Source organism: Heterocephalus glaber, unplaced genomic scaffold, assembly GCF_053883595.1.
Source record: "Heterocephalus glaber isolate CG9 unplaced genomic scaffold, H.glaber_assembly_v1.0 deba00001457, whole genome shotgun sequence".
Classification (NCBI taxonomy): domain Eukaryota; kingdom Metazoa; phylum Chordata; class Mammalia; order Rodentia; family Bathyergidae; genus Heterocephalus; species Heterocephalus glaber.
The window spans coordinates 35076621-35094887 of record NW_028258305.1 but is presented as its reverse complement, the minus strand read 5'-3'; the positions used below and the strand labels follow the sequence as shown (position 1 = coordinate 35094887).

Below are 18267 nucleotides of genomic sequence, written 5' to 3'. Positions count from 1 at the left end.
AATTTGTAAGTAATGCCTTCTTATTTCACCTAGCAGAAAAGAATGGAGAAGCCTGTATAAAACGCTTGGGATTTTTGTATTTTCCTCTGTGTGGCCGAATGACCTTTAGCAAGTTTTGTTCATGCTGAGCAAATCACATGGTTCTGCCTCGGTCATTCCACTGATGGTTGGTCAGTAACACCGTAATCTTGGCTTATGCTGGTCCCAGGAGGATGTCTACAAAGCAGTGCTACACTTTTTTGGCAAGAATTCTAGAGTGAAATACCACAGAAAATTCTGTTCCTTGGTGCCTCAAGAAAGCATCGCTAAACTACACTGCACAGGAGTGTGACTCATAACATAATATGATTTCATTCAGCATAATCTATTAAAGTCACTATGGACAGAAGGGCTTAATTTCACTCCTTTTGTAATATTATTGGTTGGTAAAATGAAATAGAACATTCTCACATTACATATGTACCCTTAGTTTCCAAGGGCCCTAAAGCTTTTTGATTTTGTTATCCCTAACAGAAATTTTCAAAAGAAACCCATTAAGCATATAACTAGTGGTACATTCCACATTGTTCTTACAGTCTAGCGTCTTCTCAGTTTACAAAGCACATTTAAAATTAAAGTGATTATACCTAGAATTACCTTATTCCTTTAGTGAAATGAACCAGTGTCCTGAAGCAGCGTTTACTAATGTGCTCTAGGTAACAAAGAGCCAACTGTGCACAAGTTAATTTGAGGAGCTTTCAGATAACTGCCCTGGAAGTTGGGTTTCTTTCTCCCCTGTAGTGGAGCAGCGATTATCTTTTCAAAGGAGTGATTTATTACATACACTCACAGGGAGCTCTAAACCCTGCCGCTCCATTCTCAACGTTATAGAATTGTTATAATTTGTTTCATTTATCATAACAAACAATGCAATCACATTTCCTGGTGGATCTAGGGTGGCATTCATCATGTGTCACTTGATTATTATGCTAAGAGTTTGATGAAGAACGAGAAGTAAATGAAACAATACTCGTGGAAATGGTAGTAAGGACTCCTATTCCCTTCTGGTTACTCTAAAGCTCAGTCCCTGTGTTTGAGCAGTCTTCTTTGTTCATAAATTGCCACAAGATAAATGCATTCTTAAAAAGTTAGTTATAAATCTAAGTTTTAAAAATACAACTTGGGGGACCGGGAATTTAGCTCAGTGGTTCCGCTGCCTGCCTTGAAAGCGCAATGTCCTGAGTTCGATCCCCAGTACCAAAAGCAAACAAACAATAAAAAGACAACTTGGTCCTAATTGAAAACAGAGATTAGTCTACTTAATGAAAATTTTTATTAACCCTTGACATTAAAATAACTTACCAGTTTTATAACTTTACAGATGTAAAGTCAACTTAATATTATGTCCTACATTTTTAGTATGTGCTGAGATGCTGTGGGCAGTGCTAAAATACATGACTAGAAGATGTTTGCATTTTTATCACTGACTCTGTGCATTACTATGTGTGTGTTTTTCATTGATAATCTGAAAACATTTTAGTGATTCCATAAGCCATAAATATTAATTGATATGGTACTTCAGAGCCATAGACAGAAAATAATGTGATGAGTAATGAGTAAGACATTGTTTCTCCCCTTATAATTTACTGTAATTAAAGCAGTTTGAATCAGCAGGATGTAATTTGTTTTGTTCACTTTCCCAACTGTAGCTGAATTTTAGCTGAGGCCAGATGAGCATTTTAAAGGAAATATGAAAGAGCTGTCCCCATAGCTTTTGGGGGGGCTTCGTTCTATTATACTGCTTGTTTTGCTTTAATAAAATAAATGAAGAAGACTGAGACATTAGGGCACAATTCTATTTGCTGCCAAAACTTTGAATGGAGGTCTTTGAGCTAGAAAAATCCCCCAAAGTGCATCTGAAATCAAACTTTATTTGGACAAAAAAAAAAGAAAAATAATGCCCATGTTTTTCAAGGGCGTCTCTCTGTTGTTCAATGAGTTGATCAGTAGTCCACATAAGTAAACAGTATGCGAGGCTTTTTGGCCTTGAAGAGCTTGTCTGCATGGTTGCTTGTATTTCAGTCCACTTACTGATTACAAAAAGTAGTGAGTATGAACTGCAATATGTTGAGCAAGTAGAAGAGGACTGGGCTTTGGGTGCTTTGAGGAAACTGGGTGAATGAAGAATAGAAAGTGTGGGTGAGACCCTCAGAGCCTGCGTGCCTGGAGAAAGGAACGTGGCCCATGGCATAGCGCAGGGTTAAAACAGACAGGGTGGGAGGGAATGATTGAGAATTTGAAGGTGCTCTTCTAATTAACTATCTGCACCATGTACATGAATTATTTATAAGTAATTATAGGCTTTTTGATATGTGGTAGGAAAACAGTTAAAGAATTTATGCTGATTTTAACACTGTTAAAGAAAAAATATCCATATCTGTTACGGACCAGTCAGGCAGCAGCACTCACTTCAGTAGCACACATACTAAAATTGGAACAATGCAGTAAGATTTTCATGGCTCTGTGTAAGGCTGGCATGCAAACCTGTGAAGTGTTCCCTATTTTTGAAACATCACATAGGACCCCATAAATATGTATACCTTTGTATCAATTAAAAAGTAAAAATAAAATTCAGATAAAAGAACAAAAAGGCAAACTGTATTCAAGGGACTCTTGGCAATAGGTAGATGGACCACGGCAGTGGAGTTTCAGAGTAGGCAAGAGATTGGGCTCAACTGAATACAGCAAGGAAAAAATGAAAATCTATAGTGAAGAGGTGACACTGGGTGACCCTTCGGGTGTCAGTGGATAGAATAAGTGGAGGTGTGTGTGCAGGCTAAAGGGGGATTCTGGCTTGGTGGACCTGCGTGTTCTTATTGAAGGCAGGTTAGGTGCCCAAACATCACCTGACAGATGGTAGAAGATGACAAACTCAGCCAGATGCAGAGGGTGGCGCATTCTGGCTGCACTGACTCAGCAGGATTCTTGCTGGCCTTGGACAATGAATAGACAAACACTCAAAGTCAGGGTCCACAGTTGAGAACAGAACAAGGAGCCTGCTTAGAGTTTGGTCAAGGAGAGACTTGGTCCATGGAAATGTCCAGAGGCCATTATGACATATGAAAGAAAATGAATTTATGGATTAGCTAAGAGTCATCATTTTACAATGATTTTCAAGCTTCTAGTTAATGGGAATATAGAAAGCTTTTTTTCCCATACAGTCAGTAGTTCAATGCCTATATGGATCATTTATTAATTTTGGCAGTCAGTATTGTTTCTTTTTTTTTTCCACTTAACCAAAACACCGAAACTTTATTTGAATCAGAATTACCCTTGTCAAGGACCTGGGCAGTACCCTCCTCTTTGTAGCACCAATTCCTTCAGAGGGGACATTTGCTAATCATTAGGGTAAGTGTTCCAGCTATCCCCAGACTGGCTCTAGAGATGTCCTAAGCATGGTCACATCTGCATCAATGTCCAGGCACATTCAGGGGTCAGATCTCTGGTTTAATACCAGTTTTTCTGCCACCCCCTTATATTCCACAAGAGTCTTAACAGCCAGCAGGTAATTCTCCCCTCCCTACATAGCCCAGCAAACCCTGGGAAACTCCAGTGCCTTTTTAGAGTTCCTCCTTCTCCACCCCTTCTTTTGGAAGGCAGTTAGGATATTTAAGCTCTTCTGGAGCTCCTCCTTCTTCCCATCACTCATCTTGTTCTTCTCAATCAGTTTGGTGATTCGAGACATCTCTGTTGCTGGGAAGTCCTCACCTTGATCTAAGACCTTCCCCATGATCTTCAGGTATTGCTCAGCCCACTTCTTTTTGGTTTCTTTCACACTTGACAGGTTGTCCTGCCTCTGCTTCAAGAGGGCCTGGCGGGCCTCCACACTAGAGGCCCTGGTGAATTCACCCGCCAGGGCATCATAGGCAGGCAGGCAACCAGGCATACCCAGGTAGACACCCTGGCCCTTTAGCCAGCGCTGGATGGCTCCAACCTTAACTTCCCCACTGTATGGGTCTGGGTTCTCAAAGTCTCCATCCCGAAAGAGATAGAAGACTGAGTAGTTCTCTTTGTCCAGCTCGTATTTCTCACTCAGCTCCATGTTCAGTTTGTCACCATAATCTGAGATCCCCACCTCTGGCACCAAGAGATCACCACTGGAAGCTGAGTTTTCAGCCAGTCGCTTAAACTCGTCCTGTTTTTCACCTTAGTTGGGTGTCGAACTTCACCAAGACGAACTTGCTTTTGGGAATGACCTTGTAGAAAGTGACTATCCAGGGGAAGGGTGCCCTTAGTGTGCAGGCCGCTGCCGCCAAGAGGGGCAGAGAAAAGCAGGAGACCCAGGAAAAAGGGAAGCAGAGAAGAGAGAGAGGCAACACGGGGCACGACGGCAGCCATAACGCTGGATTCTGGGAACTAGCATTGTTTCTTGTATCTGCTTGCTTTCTGCATTCATGTCTTCTTCTGAGAAGGGTTTCCACATAAATCAGAGAATGTCCATTTAAATCTGAATTTCAGATAAACAGCAAATAGTTTGGGAAATACACTAAAAAGTATTTATTTGTCTGAAATTCAAGTTTAACTAAGCATTCTGTATTTTCACTTGGTAATTTTCTGCCTTGAAGTTATACCTTTTAACAGTTCTTTTATGAAATGACAGCTACTGGGAAGTATATGCTTTATATGTCTGGAGGTAGCTTTATTTTGCACTCTTTCTATAACTAGACTCGTCATGTACATTTCTGGGTTAACAATGGTTTTCCAGACTACCTTATTCCAGTGCTTTCTGACTTCTGTCCCTACCTCTTCCTCTGTAGGAATCTTTTCTTTTTGGGGAGCTTCTCCTAATTCTTTGTGTTCTATAGTTTTATCATGATGTGTATGCATTAGAATTTATCTTCATTTTACTCAGTAGAAGGTGATGTCAATCCAAAAAAACTCACGTCTTTCCTCACACTTGAAAAATGTTCACCAAGTATTCTCCACTATGCTTTTCTGTGTAATATCTTATTAGACAGATGTCACAGCCTATTTTTCATGCCTCTTAGAAATCTTTTTGTGCTTTTATGCCCCTGTTATTTTTGCTGCAGTTTGAGAGTGTATATCTCAAGTCCATCTTTCACTTTTCTAATTCCTGCTTTACTCTGCCCTCCCTCATAGGTATTATCTCATCCATTGCCTTTTTAATTTTAAGATTATATTCTTATTTCCAATGCTTCTCTTTATTTTTCATAGTTACCTGTTCTTGTTTCAAATTTTAAAGTATTCATTTATTAACTTTTAAAACATGCTAGAAATCTGAATTTTTGTTAGGCTATTTCATAAAATTATTCTCATCTGAAGAATATTCACGTTCAAATCATTGATACTGATTGCTTCTTTGGCAAATAAAATTAGAACTTTATTGTTTTGTGATGTTTTGAGTTGAACTGGGGATTGAACTTGGGACTTTCACAGGCTGGGCACAGGCCCTGTCCCCGAGCTGTACCCCGAGCCACACACACATTAAACTCTTAAATTAGTTTATAGGTTTTTACTTTGATTCATTTTCCTGACTAGCAGATTTATGGAAATTTCTACTTGCTCCCTGAAGTCCCTCCGTCTAGAGCCATATGGTAATGTTAGCTCTCTACTCATAGGCCTGTTCTTCTTGCAGTACTATTTATACAAGACTGACTTGATAAATTTCCCTTTTCAAATATCAGTAAATGTACTCTTTGCTCATTATTACCTACATGTCTCTCTCTTTTTTTAAACCTACATACAGTCCTTGCACATTTTGCCAGCTGTAACTGAAGGCTTATTTAGTAGTACCCTTGTTTTGGGTGCTTTGGTTGCAACCTTGTGAATTAACTAGTGTCTTTTTTTTCTTTCTTTCTGTCTTTTTTTTTCTTTCTTAAACTGATAATGAAACTGAGTTCTGAGGCTCAAAGAAATTAAGTGATGGAAGATCTACCAATGGGTTGACACTAGATATTATATGAAATTTTCGCTATTTACATTTAACTCTTCTGTTATCTTACTTTAGTAATATGCATAAAAACACGGAATTCTCTAAATTTCATTGTTTATAGCAAATTTGCTTATTTTAAATGTCTGTAGTTAAAGTGATTTTTCTCTTTCATTATTAGCATTACTATCATTATCTCCACAGCTTTATCCCAAGTCTTTAACAAGTAGAATGTTTACAGTTCCAGAGGTTTTTTTCTGTTTTTAAAAGCTTGGATTCTTTTGAATTCTGAGATAGCCCCTTCTCATATCATTTCTCCTCTTGCCCCTTCCCCTATTGAACAGTCTTTAATAAAGCAATCATGCATTAGCCCTTTTGCTTCCTGGGGGGCAGCTGGGCGATTTGCTCACCTGGGCCAGGTATAGATGACCTTGACACGGCTCAGCCATGCACCTGTGTTCCCCTGCTGAGTGCCTACAGCTGATAGTTCAGGATGGCCTCTTCTAGATAGCTCGACTGTTTTCCTTCTGATCTCTCATCCTCTAGGCAGCAAGCTTGGGCGGCAAGACTGAGAGAGAGGGTGAATGCAAACAAAAGCCGTTGAGGCCTAGGCTTGGCGTTGATGCACTGTCACTTCTGCTGGAGTGATGGGAGGAAATCACAAGGCTGGACTAGAATCAGAGGATGGGAAATAGATTCTACCTCTCCATGGGAGAAGCTACAAAGTCACATAGCAAAGAGCATAGTTTCAGGGAGAAATGGAGAATTGAGACATTTTAAAAATTATTCTATCACACTTTGATGGTTTATATTACTTTACCAAGTATAAATACATTCTGCTTGAGAGAAAAGGAATCAAAGATCTTTATTTGTGTTACTGTGAGGTCATGTTACATCTAAACTTGAAAGCCATATCAAAAAAGTATTGATGGTAAAAGATGATTCTTGTAATTATATTAGATGGAGTTATATTTTTAACTAAACTTTTATGAAGGTGCAACCTATGTATAAAAGAGTGCACAAATCACAGGATTTTATGGCTTAGCAAGTTACCACAAAGTGAGCACAATTATGTCTTATCTCTCAGGATGAGAAATAAAATATTACCTGCACCCAGTATTCCTTCTTTTCATCACTTCCTGGTTTTTACTTTATCCTTGTTTTCCAGAAGTAACCAATACTCTGACTCAGACAACCACACATCAGTTTTGTCTTTTATGAATTTTCAAATCCAGTATGAGTTCTTTTATGTCTGGCTTCTTTCAATAAACAGTATGTGGCAAATACAAATTGTTTCCTGTACTGGAGCCTGAACCCAGGGCCTTTGCACTGAGATGCATTTATTACTTTTTTTTTTCCCCCATGAGACAGAATCTTTCTAAGTCACTAGTAGCCTAGGCTGGGCTTAAACTTGCAAGCCTTCTGCCTCAGCCTCCCAGAGTGGTGGATACAAGTGTGTGGGCAGTACAGTTTTAATGCTCAGAGTTTCAGCTAGTGAAATGATAATATCCTTTGATGTTTTTTCTGTGTTTTATTTCTTGAGACAGGGTCTTGCTGTGTATTGAACTCACTATATTGCCTGGGCTGGCCTCGAACTCACTGCAGTCCTCCTGCCTCAGCCTCCTGAGTGCTAGGATTACTGACATGTGCCACCACACCGGCTTTCCACTGGTGTTTTTACTCAAAATCTTTTCAATGCTTTTCCCCTTCTTTCATCATTTTCTTCTTTGACCTCTCTTTATATAGCTTTATTTTGCATTTAGATCTTTGTCTCTAAAGTTCCTTTCAGTTCTATTATAAACAGGGAATTCTTTTATTTACTACTGGGAAGAAAGAAGAATATCTATGAGAGTAATACAGATATAAAGATGAAACTTAAGGGCTGGGGATTTAGCTCAGTGGTGCCAGCGCCTGCCTCACAAGCACAAGGTCCTGAGTTTGATCCCCAGTACAAAAAAAAAAAAAGATGAAACTTAAAATCCATTGCTTTTGCTATATATTTGGGAAACAATAGCAATAAATCAATGGATAAAACTAAGACTAGAGCCATCCAGACTTGATAATTCAGTTCTTCAAAGCACAAAAAACATCTACAGTGGACCTTTGAGTTATGACTTCCCTGACATGTGAACAACTTGGGTTAAGACCGGAATTTTAGTTTTAACTTATGGCCAAAGTCTTGAGTTACAACCCACATGCTGGCTGCATGTGCTTCCAGATGGTCTCAGATACAGATTTAATCCTTAAAGAGTTCTGGAAGGAACATTACCACATCCTTTCCTGTGTGGGGTTAGTTGAGAAATCCTGGGCCAGTGTCTCTCTGAGGACACTGAGATCTGCCTGGAAGAAAGTGTGGCCTAAAATTATACAGGAGAGAGACCTTGAAGACAGTTAACCAACTTGAGTTACAACCAGCCCTTGGGAATGAATTGAGTTTGTAAGTCAAGGGTCCACTGTAGTATTCTTTTTGTCTGGCCTACCAGAGGTTCGGCATCATCTCCTGCTATGGTAAGTGACTTAACCTAAGAAACCATGGAGTACTTCATATCATGTTTAATCATATTTTACAATAATCCATGGCTCACAAGGAATTGGTAGGTATTTTCCTAATTTGAAGGTGCTATTTTACTGTCTTGGGCATTATTACCACTGCAGTTTCTAGTTTAAATCACAGAGTTCTTTTAGTATGAATTTAAAATTTTTGATCTTTGCCTGCGCATCATTTTTTTGTGTGTACAAATTGGTTAGGGTTCATTCCTATGCATTTGAGGATCATATTTCTGGTGTGTCCTCTTACTATGCTCATATCACTGGGATTGGTTTCAAGAGGAAATGTCTGTTTATTTTATTATAATTTCTTCAGGAAAGACAGTGGTGAAGTGACCCATTAGCACATTGTACTTTCCAATAGCTCTTTGACCTTAATCTCTGGGGCTGTAAAGTCCATGGGAAGAGGCCTGCTGTATCTGTGAATGATGAGGAGGGCCTGTGGTGGATTCATGTTACTGTGAATGTTTCACAGAGAAATTAATGTAGTGTCTAATAGAATGTAGTTAGAAGTCCAAGACCAATGGAGTCAGTGTGTGTTATTAGCAGCATCTTCCATGTGGGCCACATATGTATCAAGAAAGAACTGCAGGCTATTCTCTGGGCTGTGACAGTGCTTTTATCATGTTGCCCTGAAGACAGGAATTGGAAGGAAAGCGAGTTGCCCCCACCGTGGTTTAACTCCTCTCAGTGAGTCTGGGGATGAGTCCCATGGCAGTAGATCATCACTTTAGAGCAGTGGGCGGTCACAGGTTGCGGGAAGGCTTTGGCAGCAGTGAAGCCTACATTGAAGCTAACATAACAACATCATTGTAGCCCATACAATAGCTTTTCGGGCCAGCCACACAGAGCAGGATTCATAGAGAATATCCCACGGACCACCAGTTCAGAGGGCTGTGAATAGATTGTGTGTGAAAAAGGGTTCCACGGCCAAATGTGTAGAAAACACCAAGTTAAACAAAGAAAAGCAAGAGTTCGTGCCAAAGGACCTCTTGGGTCTTTAATGCGCTATCCACTGTACATAGAAATGCAGTTTCCCCAAACATATTTGGCCGGAGATCCTCTCTTAGCAAAGGCCTCCCAAATCTTGTGTTTTGTATAAAATACCTTGGGAAAATTTGCTCTAGAACATTGATCTTCAAACTTTTTTTTTCTCATTTGTCTTCTGAAATAATTTAGAGAAACTCACACATGTTAAGACTAGCATCTGCATTTTAGAAATAAGTCAAATGGATAAAAGATTCATTTTGGCATATTTGTATTAGCTATGTGCTTGAAGCATCTTTGTCAGAACCTTGGAGTGGACCAGATCAGACATTGCTTTTTCTGTGGCTCTTCTTTGGGATGAGCATACTTGTGAATTGTTCATTTCTCTGGTGCCTGTGAGAATTCTGCATTGCAGAACACTGTACCCAGGAAGTCTAGAAAGAGTCTGGATAGGTAGGAGGTTGCCTTGGTAAAGAAAAAGCTGGTGACGAAAGGGGGAGATAGAAAAGAAAGATTAGCACATGTTTTCTCAAGAGCTTAAAAAGAAAATATTTAAGGCCAAAGATCTAGAAACTGACTGAAAAATGTTTGAGCCTGCATATACCTGGTGAAATATCTTCATGTGCCTTCAGTGGTACATGCTGTTACGCGGTACCCAGAGTAAACCTGCTTCTTTGAAAGTTATGGCCATTGAAGAGCAGTGTTTTTTACCTGAAGTAAGCAATCCTTCTTAAATGACCAAATAGTCAGTCTGGCTGGGAAAGGTATTTATCTCAAGATTCATTTTTTTTCTGCTTTCAAAAGGCAATCATACTGCTAATGGAATTCTAGAATAGAATTTCTGTCCATCAACAAAAGCTGAGCATACACAGCTGAATCTCCATAAAGCCTCATGGTTTTATACAGTATAAAGATCTTCATGTGCAGTTCTCACCTTGTCCCTAATTCATGTTAGTTACTAGACATGCCTCATTTCCTGTATAAACTTGAGTCACTGAAGAGGGAGTAAATTATTACTCACTTTGTTAAACATACTTTCCTCTGGGAGAATAGATGCATAAAAGTATATTTATTTCCTACAAGGGCACTTACGCTATTCATAATATATCATGCATTAAATGTCATATGTTATTTCTTGGCGTTTTCTACCCTGGAAACTGGCAGTTTGTTTTGAAATCAAAGAATAGTTAAGCTACAAGTAACCTTGGGAATTATCTACATCAGCTCTTTCATATTACATGAAAAGAAACTGAGATCAAGAGAAATTAAGTGAAATGCTCTACTAACAATATTAAATATTCTAGTTAGACCAAAAGGTACATCTTATTGGGATATTTCTCCCATTAGGTTGCCCATTCCCTTAATCTTTTTTAAAAATATGACATTGGACAAGATTATCTCTATGAAATGGTAACTACTTTTGTGCTGCTCAGCATCCAGAATTCTTATGAAGCTCCAGTGGGATAAGGTGTGCTATACAAGTAAATAAATAAAAAGGTGGAGGAGGAAGAGATTCATCTCATTGTACTGGATTATTATATTATTCCCCAGAACTGAACTCCTTAGGCTGTTTTATATTAGGTTGTTTAAAGAGTTTCTTGTTATGCATATTTTCTGGCTCTTCTACCTTCTCTCTCTGTCTCTGTGTCTCTTTGTCTCTCTCTGTCTCTCCCTGTCCATCCCCCTCCCTCTGCCCCCCCCCCCATACTGAGGGTTGAACCCAGGGCCCCAGGGAGTGCTGGAATGATACGTGTCCACCGATCTGTATTTTTATGCTACTTGGTTAATAGACGATTAGCTGTCTTATTTCTGTTGTATTAGGTTGAACCATATGACATGGCCAATTTTTGACCATTTTAGACTTACAAGGAGAGCAGTTTTGTATTTTTAATGCACAATAGGCATTTGGTAAGCTGTAGAGACAGAAACACTTATAAATATTTTCAGTAAGTGGAGAAGGATGTAAATCTCCCTCACATTTGCTGTAGCTCTGCCAACTTTGCCTGCTGTCGAAGAACACCTGGACCCGGCTGAGCCTTTCTCCCTGTTTCTGCTTCTGTAAACCTGTAGACTGCCCTGACTCAGAGCTGGGAAGGGAGGAAGGAACGGGCGGCTGGCTTCCAGGAGAATGAGCACCTTCAGCCCTCCCTTTGGCCCTCGTTCTTTAACTCAGAAGCAGTTCTGGGAACCATGCTCGCACCAGCACCAGCTTCCCAGAGAAACTCAGCAGTCTACAGAGTGAGAGCAATGAATGCTTTCATTTGTTTGTCCATTTGTGTTCTGAAACTAAGCACTTTTCATCAGAATACATTAAGCAACATGGGTTGACCCCATTAAATATGAGACTTCAGAAATTCTTATTATATTTGGCAAATGTAAGTTACTTATAAACTTATAAATATTATAATCATGTTAGAAAATTTTCTTTCTTTTTTTGTGGTACTTGGAGGAACTTCTCTTAAAAAAGGAAATAGCCTGGAGAATTGAAATCTAAATGGAATTGTAACTCATAATTTGCTCATCATGTTTCATGTGATTGTTAAAATTTAGACAAATACGCATCTTATTTTCGTTTAACACAAAGGATATAGACCCACAGCCCTTTGGAAACAAAGCAGGGTATGAAAGAATGCAGTGGCAGAAAACAAAAATAAAAACTTACATAATTTTTAGATGTATAAATTTATGCAGGAAGATAATAGAATGCTTTTCACAGTTTAATTTGTGGGTTGTTGAAACTCAGAATGTGATTTGTCAACAGAAATAATACAGATTAGTAGTATTCAAGTTTTCTTAACAAACACCATCTTACCATAGAACCTCAGAGTTTCCACCAGGCGCAAGGAACTGGCCTTGCTTACCGAAGCTGTGCAGGTGCCCTGGCTCCAGCATAGGTCTGCAGGTCACCCGGATGTGGCGAATCCTGTCAGGTCCTGTCTGACAGGTAGTATTAGAACTGGTCTTACCGATCACTTTCTACACGACCTGAACCCAGCAACTTGGTGAGCCCAGTGGCTCTTCGGCCTCTAGTTTATCCTGGGTCCAAGGCACGGTCTCTGACACAACAGGGAAGCATCCAGCTGTAGAAGATACGGACACTGAATCAAATCCTCTTGTGTGGCAGCTTCCGCCTCCATCCTGTCTCCCTGCAGAGACAGCCTCGCTTCAGAATGCTGCCTTTTGCACTTACAAGCTCATGTTTTTAATCACATCTCTGTGAGTCTCTCAGTGTGACTTTATTGATGTACTGGGCTGAACAAAACTTTGTCAAGGACTCCTGTGCTGTCAGAATGTTTAGCATCCCAGGGGTTCCTCTACCATGTGTACCTCAGACCCATGACAACCCCAAAATGTCCCCTAGGCAAGAACACCCCACACTCTTTTGAGAGTCACAGACTGATCTTCCCTGAGTGCTGAAAGGAGAGCAATCTTACTAACCTAGAACATTCCTGTGGGTATTTACATTTTCGAAGAGGAAGGTTTTATATGTCAGTAGCCAATACATATATGGAAAAAGTTCTTAATATCGTCACTCATCAGAGAAGGGCATGATAAAAATCACAATGAGATTACATTGCGGTACACCAGAATGACTAAATATAAGATAGATACAAAGCTGACAAGGACATGTAACTTCTGGTACTGGAAATGGAAATTGGCATACTGCTTTGCAAAACTATTTGACAATTTATTAGAGCTTTTGTAGTGATTCAGAAATTCTGCCTCTAGATACACTATACACCCAATAATAATGAGTACAAACACTTACATAAGAATGCCCATAGATCATTGTTAATAGCTCAAAATGGGAACTAACCCATATATTTGTCAATAGTAGAATGAACAGATTAATTTTGGTGTCTTTTACACGATGGAATATTACTCAACAATGAAAAAAATAAGTTATTGCACACAACCATGTTGATGAATTTCATAGCTATAATGAGTAAAAGAAATCCATCAAAAGAATATACAATATATAATATTCCCTTTATGTTATGATGTTCAAGAATAGGCAAGACTAATGGGTAATGGGAGTCAGAATAATAGTTCTTTGTGGGTAAAGAGGAAGTCGACAGGGAAAGGGCTTGAAGCAACCTTCTGAGGTGATGGAAATGTTGTTAATCGTGTTCTTGTGGGAACACAATACGTGCACACATATGTAGACACATACATTGTCTATGTAAAAATCATCTAGCTGTATACTTAAGATTGATACACTTTGGTGTATATGTAAAATAGGGGCAGCTTGAAAATTTAATTAATCTCTAATGCATAGTATTTCAGAAATTATGATGAAAAGTAAATTGACCAAGGAGTAGAAGGAAAAGGGAGTTTTTCTGGAAGCTGTCAGTATGCATTGCGCAGCCAGGTCCATGTTCCTAGGTCCCTGTGCCATTAGGGCAATGGAGGTGCTAGTGCTGGTGACACAGACTGGTTAGAGTAGTGGAGCTTGGAGGAATCTTACATGATTCCCTCTCAAGTGCGCTTTTCTGTTCCTTCTTGTCTACATCCTTAGGTTTGCTTGGTCCTTGCTTTTTTAAAGCCTTATTTCTTGTTTACTGACCCTGTGGCGTCATAATCAAGGCTGTGGCTGAGGGTGGCGAAGGGGAGGCCTTGGAAGCGGGCACAGTGCAGTGGTTACATATAAATCAGGCGTTTATGAATCGGAGAAGAAGCCTCCACCATAACCTGGTCCCAGCTTCGAGGCTGGGACTGTGCTGTCATAGAAACCCACTAACAAGGGGAAACTCAGTCCCGAGAAGTGATCATGGGATGTGTAATGGCATAACCAGTGAACACGGGGACAGCCCATTCTGACAGTCATACCCTTGTGGCAATGGAGGGGAAGAAGAGCAGAGATTCTGTCCAGTCTTTCTGACCACAGCTGGCTGGTTACCCAAATTTGAGGCTTCGCTTGTACGATGTAAGCTCCATCTAGACTTGGCGCTCTTCCTGCTCCTTCTTAGTGGTTTTCTTCAGAAGAATGAGTTATGGGGGAATATTTTCAGTTACATGTTGCGCATAAATGTGCGTTACAGCACAGCACACAGTCTGATAAAGAATGAGATGATCAGGTGCTAGACCAGGCAGCTGTGCCAGGTGTAATCTAGCTGTCCTGGTTTCCAGCTACATCCAAGTTGGAGCACCATAAAATGTGTTCATCAAGTTTGTATTAACTTAGCATTCGAATGTCATATTTTATCATTGAAATTAATTTAGAACTGAAAAGAGGTGCATATACATAGCTATGACTTCTTAGAACCCAAAGCAGGTTTTAATTAATATTACTTGCTTTAATAGTGGTTTATTGCTCTTTATATGAAGATTCTGCTAGTAATATTTTACTATTATTGTGTCCAACTTTAGAAAATTGATATTTTAAGATCCTTAATAAAAATTTATAGAATAATTAATGGTGGAAGGGCATGTGTATATTTGAGACAGAAGTGCTAACTGCCGAAGTCTGTTAAATTTTAAGCTTTGTAGGCCATACTGGATAAAATATAAATGCTTACTAAGTTTTCATTTTAATTTACCACGTTCTTTTTCTCTTTTTCATTACCTTAGCAAGTGACTGCATAAACTTTCTTTTTAAAATCACTGCACTTTGCTGTCTCAGATTATTTTGATTTTCCCTGGGTCACCATGTGCACATGATTTTAGGTCTGCATTTCCAGTTATGATTTCCTGTTTCACTTTATTCCAGAGCCTTCTGCTGCTGCTGAATATTTCTGCTTGCATATCCCAGTGTGACCTTGGACTGTAAAACTGAATTCCTCATCTTTTGCCATTCTTTCCTTCCACAAAACCAGCAGTGTGTTTTCCCTCTTTTCTCAGATTAGAAGCCTCCCAGATATCTTTGACTGCTTTTTCCTACTTCTCAGCATTGTGTTGAATAGTAGAGCATGGTGCATTGTCAGTAGTTCTTTGGGGGAAAATTTTAAACAACCAACTGTTTGCTCCTTATCTTTCCAATTGTTCTCATTGTCACCAGCCTAGTTTGTCATTAGCCTTCTACTTGCATTACTCCTTCAGTGATCAGATTTCTAATCTCTTCTCACCCAGCCTGTGCTGGCCCAATGAATTTTCCTAAAGTCTACTTTTGGTTGCATCCTTCTGCTGCATGGAAACCTTTTGTATAGCTCCCTATTCTTAGTAAAATTGAATCTAGCCTTCCCCGGCTTTTACTAGCTCTGTCTCCGACTATTTACCTTCTTGAAACTTTGTTTTTCCAGTTAGTGGTTTGACTCGCTATTTCCTGAGCCCCTTCCTTGGGCCAGTCTCTGTGCCTACCCATGAGAATATTCTGTCTCTTCCTCCTTCACCCATCTAACCCAGCCCCCACCATGCACACCCAGCCTTCAGCACCCTGCTGAGTGTCACCTCCTCCTGGATGCTGCCTCCAGCTTCCTTTAGTGGCTCTTACTATCCATGTAGGCAACTTCATAATTGAACATCTTCAAGTTACGACAGTTCTTCTAATTGTGGTAACTTGTACTGCTTCTCACTTCAGATTTTCATGTATTTGGACATGGCTAGACTCTCAGTGCCTCTAGGACGAGAATCTCTGCCTTCCCTGTGTGGTCCATAATACCTAACATACATTGAAACTAACATGTAAGCTCTGGGAATGCTGGAAGTGTTTGTCAACTATTTTTCACTACGATTAAATACAAAAAGAACTAAGCATGTAGTAGATACATAAGAAATATTAAATAAATAGATGTTCAATAAATATTCTGTGATTTGATTTTAGGTGATTTGAGCTTGCTGCATCCTCCAGTTTTACTATGAGATCAGAAGGTGCTGGGGGTGTGTGCAACCCAGGGATAGAACCCTGGCCTAGTATGTGTAGGCCCCATGGTTCAATTCCAGCACTGTAGCATAATAATGAGAGATTATTATAATGAAAAAGAAAACGACTGCCATTTACAGCCAGAATCTGCCCTTCAGGACTTGAGTCTTTCTTTTAAAAGACTTTTGTTTCCCTCCAGATATTAATGAATGCCAGCTACAAGGTGTGTGCCCTAATGGTGAGTGTTTGAATACCATGGGCAGCTATAGATGTACCTGCAAAATGGGATTCGGGCCGGACCCTACCTTTTCAAGTTGTGTTCGTAAGTAATGATGACTTTTTGTTTCTATTTTACATCACTTGTCTTTGGGGTTTATCCAAAAGAAGGAAAATACTCAGTCAACTGAATGTTATAAATATTTATGAAAACCCCATTAATTAAAATGGCAAGAGGGCAGCAAACCAGTCTAATACAGTAAAGTAAACCTATATTATGGAACCCTCTCCAAAGTGCGTTTTAATTGTGTTCAGAAAAATATAATAGCCAAAACTCAGAATGGTGAATTGCAGAAATAGACTTTGGTGAAAAGAAAGGTTAATTAAAATGAGTAGGTCAACCATTTGTGGTACTTGAGAGATAGAAACAGGTTTTTCCCTCATAAATATTTAAGTCTTCTTTAGGCTGAATTAAACTTTGTCTCAGCTCCTGCCTTTAATTATTCCAAATTCCAAGTCACTGGAGTCTGATTTTATGAGGTTTCCTTCTACTTTGCAAGTTGGAAAAGTATGGAAAATAGTTACCAAGGCCCTGAATTTCAGATTTTCAGGTTTTATTCTAATTTCAAATATTCTCTCCCATTGTTCTCCAAAACCACCAAAATGCCTCCAAAGTTACATTGTTTTATTTTACAAATGTCTCTGAGGTTTTCTCTTTCCCACAATAAGGGTAAAAAATCCCCCATCAAGCCACATGTTCTACTCTTGGTTCGGAAAATATAGTTTCACCAAGGAAACAAGCTAATAGATAACTAATCTAGTGTGGTCACTGATCATATGCCAATTAGACATAGATGCATTTGTAGCTAAAAAGTCCTCCAGTACAGAATTTTTAGATTGCCATGCCCATTATTACAAAACTAGGTAAACGCTGCAGATTTCTAAAAGGTTGAAATTCAAAAATTTTAAGAGCAGGATAGGATAATTTTAAGAGTAAATCTGTATTTCACTTGATCTTAGCCAAAAGGCTGAGAAGCGAAGTAAATCTGTATTTGTTTTGATCTTGCTAGGTTATTATTTTTATTTATTTAATGTGGCTTTAGTTATATCCTAATCTGTACCTTTCTTGTCCCTACTTTTTAAATTACCATTTGATCAGGTCAAAATATTCTTCATGAGGATACCATTATTTATTTTTAGCTAAGATTATCTCTCTTGATTCTGCCCCATAAGTTGTGACATGTAAAGATAAAATAAAGACAAATGTAGTAAAATAATGCTGACACGTATTGCTTTTTAGATGGGCTTTTGAGTCTTTTGAAATATTGTTACTAATCACTACTGTTTTCCTTTAAAAACTGTCAAATGCAGATTAGGAAATTTTGCACGTAAGTCCTTTTTTCCATGTTATTTTGCAGGCAGTTCTGATCATGAAGCAGGAGGACACCTAATTATTGGGCTTTTGAAAGGGGGAGGTGGTAAAATTAGACCATAAAATTAAGTTTGCAGACAGGGTATATTTGAAAAATGATGTTAGAATTTGGAAAATCCAGGCCAAAAATCACATTGTTGACAACATCCAGATAATTTAGGGATAATTTTTGGCTGATCTGAATTATGTAAGTTTTCTAAGTAGTTTTCTCATTTAAGCATAAAAAGATTGTGAAGAATTTGGATATAAAAATTTTCAGTGTTTTCTTTTCCTCTTAAGTAATTTATCTTGCAGCCTGGTTATAATTTTTACGTTGAAGGTTGCAGATTAGGTAAACTTGGAGAACGTTTATGAGAC

General features: G+C 39.0%; 1 protein-coding gene, 1 non-coding gene and 1 pseudogene across 16 annotated transcripts in view; 2 read left to right on the top strand and 1 right to left on the bottom strand.

Annotated features, from left to right (window-relative positions):
- Positions 1 to 18267, top strand: part of Ltbp1 (latent transforming growth factor beta binding protein 1) — a 435679-nt gene that overhangs the window by 297766 nt on the left and 119646 nt on the right. For all 15 annotated transcript variants that reach the window (XM_087216162.1, XM_087216160.1, XM_087216159.1 and 12 more), the window contains one exon: positions 16462 to 16584. In XM_087216162.1, the coding sequence (XP_087072288.1) occupies positions 16462 to 16584 (123 nt within the window). The remainder of the gene's footprint in view (positions 1 to 16461; positions 16585 to 18267) is intronic.
- LOC147827027 (U6 spliceosomal RNA) lies at positions 2441 to 2545 on the top strand. The gene has a single exon (XR_015453315.1). It is a non-coding gene; the product is annotated as a U6 spliceosomal RNA (small nuclear RNA).
- LOC106008883 (endoplasmic reticulum resident protein 29 pseudogene) lies at positions 3269 to 4417 on the bottom strand (annotated as a pseudogene).